The 6,381-nt window shown below is 37.5% G+C and overlaps 1 protein-coding gene and 1 pseudogene across 4 annotated transcripts in view; one reads left to right on the top strand and one right to left on the bottom strand.

Moving 5' to 3' along the window:
* The window catches only part of LOC101573127 (protein argonaute-3), a 156,479-nt gene that overhangs the window by 38,661 nt on the left and 111,437 nt on the right, over nt 1–6,381 (top strand). For 3 of the 4 annotated variants that reach the window (XM_023701038.1, XM_023701037.1, XM_023701036.1), the window contains exon 4: nt 227–363. Coding sequence is in view for 2 of the 4 variants with exons in the window: in XM_023701037.1 (XP_023556805.1) it covers nt 227–363 (137 nt within the window). In the remaining 2 variants the exon portion in view is untranslated. Of the gene's footprint in view, nt 1–226; nt 364–2,278; nt 2,331–6,381 lie in introns of those variants that run through there. The other variant, XM_023701039.1, reaches the window with a different exon arrangement.
* Nucleotides 2,535–6,381, bottom strand: part of LOC105743508 — a 9,368-nt pseudogene continuing 5,521 nt past the window's right edge.

Consider the following 6,381-nt stretch of genomic DNA (forward strand, 5'->3'; position numbering starts at 1 on the left):
ATATTCATATGTAAATTAATTCTGAAAATGAATAATTTTAGTAAAAGATGTTCCTGGATTTTTTCATTTAGAATGGCTACTTTTTGCTTTCATAAATTTGGGAAACCGTTTCATATATTAATAATTATAAGCATCATGATGATAAATTATGCTTTAGTCTTCAGTTTTATATGGATTTAAATATATAGCAAGAAAGGGATTGAATATGCCATTTTAATTTTTGTAGATATACACCTGTGGGGCGTTCCTTTTTCTCAGCTCCAGAAGGATATGACCACCCTCTTGGAGGGGGCAGGGAAGTATGGTTTGGATTCCATCAATCTGTTCGACCTGCCATGTGGAAAATGATGCTTAATATTGACGGTAAGGGAATTAAAACCATATTGTGCATTGATTTCAATATGTGGGGTGTGTGTGTGTGTGTGTGTGTGTGTGTGTGTGTGTGTAAATATTCATGTCTTGAAATAATATTTGGAAATATATCATGACAAACAGGAAAATTCTTTGTATTATTACATTTCATTTACGACACCTTTATGTAAAATCTGTCATGGGATTCTACTACACATGAAGCAAAATATATGAAAACAAATACAGAAGCCCTAATGTGATCATCTGAAAAATCTTTTCTTATATCTAATTCACTTTTGTCTCAAACTCAAAGTTAAGATTTTCATTGTAAAAATGCATATAGTAAAGAAATAAGGAGCTGGGCATGGGGGCACACACCTATAACCCCAGTACTTGAGAGGCTGAGGAACGAGGATTGCCAGGAATTTATAAAGCTAGTCTAAACTACATAGTCCCTGTCTCAAAAAAACACAAAGACCTGACAAGCCCAAGGGCCTGAGTTCATTCCCCGGTTCCACTTCCACCAAAAATAAAAAAAATCCACAAAGAAGGGGCTGGGGAAATAGTTCAGTGGCATAAGCACCTGCCTGGCAACCACAAGGTCCTGAGTTCGATCCCTGGTACCGCAAAAAAAAAAAAAGAAAGAAAAAAGAAAAACAAGAAAGAGAGCAAGCCTTATAAGTCTGTATTATGGTGACCCCAGACATTATACCTGCTGCTGGTACCTAAGGTGTTGCTAATTATATTCCTTATTATATTGCCATTTTAGGGAATTTTACAAATATTATTCAAGATTACATAAAAGTCGAGAAAACATTATTAGCTACATATGTGTAGCCATTATTTTCTACCTTTGCTTATGCTATCTGTATTTTGTCCTGTACTTTAAAGTTTTACAATTCTGGACAGCATGTTGTTTATCCCTACTGTTGCAGTATATGTCACAGAAAACCTGTGCAGGTGCCAGGGATATAGCTCAACTGGATAAGCGCCTGCCTGGCAAGCACAAGGTCCCAAGTTCAATTGCTGGTATTGAAAGAAAAAAAAAAAACAATTTTTTTACACATCAGCAATGCCATTTTTATATAGGTAAGAAAATTAAGATTAATGTTTTGTATCTCTCATACCCTCCCTGTAATCCAGTTTTTCTAAGTTTCTCAAATGTGTCTTTTTCTGGTTAGTTGAATCTAATTAGAATTCAAGCAAGATCACATACCACATTTGGGTATTATTTCTTTTTTAATAGTCATGTTTCCTTCCGTTGTTTGGTTTTTCTTTCTTTCTTTTTCTTTTCTTTTTTTTTTTTTTTTTGCAGAACCGGGGATTGAACTCAGGTCCTGGCGCTTGCCAGAGAAGCGCTTATTCCACTGAGCCATCTCCCTGGCCTTTCTTTTTTATATCAGTAACTTGTAGAAACTTGGTCACTTGTGCTATAAAATATCTCCCAAACCTGAGTTTGTCTTGTATTTTCTTGTGTCCATTACATTATTTTTCCATTCTCTATTTTTTCATAAAATACAAGTTAGCGCTAGAAGTTTAAGTCAATTCTAGTTCAGAATACTTCATAAAAGTGCTTTATGTTGTGTCATGCTGGGAACTACTGTTATTAGTTATCCCAATTTTAGTGATGTTAAAATTAACCTGTATATTAATTAGAGGGACCTGCCGCTTAGCTCAGTTATTTAAGCACCTGCTCGTGCAAACGTAGTCAGGCACAGGATACCGCGGGTTCTATCCCCAGCTTCACCTGCCTTACCAGACCCACCCTTAAGGCAGCCTGAGCCACCCGAAAAAAAAAAAAATTTATATTAATTAGAGATTATTGAACATTGTTGCTTAAACCACATATTTTATTAGGGATTTCTTTTTCTTTTTTTTTCTCGGAACTGGGGATTGAACTCAGGCCCTTGCACTTGCCAAGCAAGCAAGCACTTACTCACCTACGCTGTCTTTCTAGCCCCATTTATTAGGGATTACAAGTTAGTAAATTAGTAACACTTTCAAATTCTGATGTTGTTGGGCTGGAGATATGGCTCACAAACACCTGCCTGCCAAGTGCAAAATCCTGAGTTGGATTTCCAGTTTAAGAAAAAAAAAATTCTGCTATTGTTTTCTAGTAGATGGAAGTCTTTTGTGGGAGAGTGCAATGTTCTGTTGCTAATTCATTAATGTTTGATATCTTCTCAGCTTTCTGGCATAGCAGAATAGTCTGGCTCTTCATACATTTCTGCCCAATATCTGGAATCGTTGGTCCATCTTTCCACATCATTACACAGTTTCCTCATTTGTTCCAGCAGCATCTGCCATTGTGAAAATGAGAGAGGGCATATTTAACCAGCCCCTTTTAGATGTGTAGTAGGACTGTAAATTACCTGCCACTTCAGAACACCATTTCATATGTACTTAGATATATCTGTAAGATATATTCTTGGGAATGAGATTCATAGGTTAAGGATAAATGTATTTGTGATTTTGATTGTTATTGCTAGATTACCCTCCATAGAGGTGAATATTTTGCATCAGTCAGTGTACCTATTTGTTATGTATTCACAAGAATTATCAAACTGTTAGATGTTTGTCTATTATACTTGCAAGAAATAGTGTCCTTATATCCTTTAATTTTCATTTGACTAGTCATCTTTTCACTTATGTAACACCCTTTGTCTTCCTTCCTTCTTCCTTCCTTCCTTCCTTCCTTCCTTCCTTCCTTCCTTCCTTCCTTCCTGTCTCCTCCCTCTTTTTCTCTCCCTCTTTTTTCTTTCCTTTTTTTGGTAGTGCTGAGTATCAAAACCAGGACTTCATTCATACTAGGCAAGTATGAACTGACACCATTGAGTTGCACCCCACCCCCTTTTATCTTTTCTGGTGAAATGCTGATTGGTGTCCTGTGCCCTTTAGATTTTTGGTCTCCTCGTTTACTCAGAATGCTTTTTAAATTAAGATTAGTCTTTTGTCTGTAATGTGAGTTGCAGGTGTTATATCTAAATTATTTCTTTGACTTTTGTATGGTAGAGTCTTTTTGTTGTTGGTTTTTTTGCCGCACAAAGGCTTTTCTGCTTGTTAACTCATACACTTGTATACAGACATACACATATGTATTTATCAGTCATTTCTGTTATGTCTTTTTTTGTTTTTGCTTTTCTATTTTCTTCTGAGCTGAAGATTGCATCCAGGGCCTTGTACATGCTAGGCTAGCATTCATTGGGCTATCCCCATCGCCCTCTTGTATGACTTTTTTTGTTTTAAATTTTATTTGTGTGTGTGCGTGTGTGTGCGTGTGTGTGTGTGTGTGTGTGGCCAGCTCAGCCCACCAGGGGGCAGGGCTGGCTGGCATGTGGTGCTGGGGGATTGAACCGTGATCCCTGTGCTTTGCTAAGCTTGTTCTAAATAGGTGCTTTAGACCACTGAGCCATCGCACCAGCCCCTCTTGTATGACTTTTAATCTGATGAACTAATCTCATTTTTTTTTAAGACCTTGAAGGCCATTCTTTTTTAAAAAATTATTTATTTATTTATTTGATACAAGGTCTCGATATGCAGTTCAGACTCGTGATCCTTCTGTCTCAGCCTCCCCAGCGCTGGGATAACAGATGTGTACCACCGTACCTGGTTCCAGGACCAGCACACATGCAGTAGCAGAGATTGAACTTCGATCCTTGTACTTGCCAGGCAGGCATTCAGACCGTTGAGCTATCTCCACACCCCTGCCATTCTTATTACATAAATTGTAGAAAGTGGTGACCCGGTTATTATTTTTATTGATGTCACCTTATTTTATAAATTTAGAACAAATTGGCATCTTTAAGGTACTCATGTTCAAGGATGTGGTATGTCTGTTTTGCTTCCTTCAGGACAGTTTTAAAGCTTTTCTCATATAAACTTTGCCCGTTTCTTATTGCTAAATTAAGTAGGTTTAAAGATCATAAGTTATTGTTTGCATATATGAAGATTTAATTTCTGTATACTAGCTTTTTGTCTCTTATTGAACTTCATTATTGTTTATGACATTTTTAAGTGATTTTTATGGGGCTTATAGCTTATTATATCATCTGCAGATAGTAATAGGTTTAACTTTTATTTAAAAAAATTTTTTTATGTATTTGATACAGGGTATCACTATGCAGGATGGACTCGTAGTTATCCTCCCATTTCAGCCTCCCCAGCACTTGGGTTACAGACATGCTCCACTATTCCCAGTCTTGATGGCTGGCTCTGTGCACCTGTGGTGGGGCTGGCATGCCATGTGGTACCAGGGATTGAATCAGGGTCCCTGCTCTTGCCTAAGCAGGTGCTTAGTCCGCTGAGCTATCTCGGGGCCCTAGCTTTTCTTTTAAGTTCTTATACTTCTAGTTTTTTTCTTTACCAACTTACATTGACTAAGACAAGAGCAGTATTATTAGTGTTTAGTAACATATCTTTTTGTTGACGTCCTATGCTTGTTCCTTACTTTAGGAGTGTTTGCACTGTTTATGCATTAAGTACTATGCATGCATATATTTTTGTGTGTGTATATTATGTTAAGAAATATTTGTTGATTCCTGCTTTATTAAGTACTTTTAAACAAGAATACTGTCAAAAAAAAAAAAAAAAAGAATACTGTCTTAGTTTCTTTTCTTGTTGAGGAGACAAAAATACCCAACACCCAAGGTTAAAAGAAGAAAGATTTATTTTATCTCACGATTTGTAAAGGTTTCATTTCATAGTCAGCTGGTGCTCAGGCAGGGGCCCGTGGCAGGGGAGCCTCACCCAAGAGAAACAGTTCAGGGCCAGCAGAAGGCAGCACAGCAGCAAAGTGGTGAAGAAGCATCAAGTGATTAGCAGGAGTCCACCTTTTGCCCCTTTCTTCTTCTCCTCCCCCCCCCCCATGGAACCAGGGATTTATTTTTTATTTTTTATTTTTTTTATGGAACCAGGGATTGAACTCAGGCTTTTGCACTTTGGGGCCAGGCATGCCCAACACTCAGTCCCAGCAGCACTTCCTTTCGCCCAGCATCACACACCCTACATCCAGCCACCTCTGAAAAGCCCCACAAGTGACCCCTTGAGACTTGGGGAGGGGCATCTAAATATAAGCCATGACAAATGTACATAAAATTTTGTCGTGTGCTTATTTAGTATTTATTGAGCTAGTGATATATTTCTAAGTTTATGTATTTTTTGTCTTGAGATTTTTTTAAAAAATTATTTTAAAGAGAAAGAGACAAGAACAAAGACCAAAACAAAGCAATAAAAACAATAAAAATAATACAGAATTTCAAAACAAGAATAGGAAATTAACAGTGATTGTTATATATTGTCATCAGATTTGTTGCTCAGATTACCAGATTCAGGTATGCAAGATTGATCAAACAACTAAACCTAACAGTTCCTTTCAGTAAGCCATTGGATCCCACCCCAGGGGTACGCTGAGTGGAAGAACCCGTCGGGATGTGGTGGTGTACATCTGTAATCCCAGCACTGAGGAGGCTGAAAACAGGAGGATCACTATGAGTCCGAGCTGTGTAGTGAGACCCTGGACCAAAAACATAAAATGGAAAAAAAAAAGTGCAATAGAAATCAATAGCACAATTATCTTAGCTATCTTATGTGTATCCTTATTTTCTCCTTTCCTCCATCGCTCCATAAGTTTTTGTTTTGTTTTTTTCTTAAACACTGAACCACACTGGGGTTCATAAATTATTTTAATGTAATACTGAAATTTGTTTTTTTTGTTTTTGTTTTTTGCGGAACCGGGGATTGAACTCAGGCCCTTGTGCTTGCCAGAGAAGCACTTGTTCCACTGAGCCATCTCCCTGGCCCCCATGAAATTTGTTTATTGATATCCTACTTTTTGAATTAAAATCCCAAAGTCAAATTAATCTACAGTTTTTGTGTGTGTGCAGTATTTTTCAAGTTTTTTTTTGTTTGTTTTGTTTTTTTTTTTTTTAATTTTTTTTTAACATTTATTTAGTGTGTGTGTGTGTGTGTGTGTGTGTGTGTGGCCAGCTCAGCCCACCAGGGGGCGGGGCTGGCTGGCATGTGGTGCTGGGG

Source organism: Octodon degus, unplaced genomic scaffold (assembly GCF_000260255.1).
Source record: "Octodon degus isolate 3935 unplaced genomic scaffold, OctDeg1.0 scaffold00130, whole genome shotgun sequence".
Lineage (NCBI taxonomy): Eukaryota > Metazoa > Chordata > Mammalia > Rodentia > Octodontidae > Octodon > Octodon degus.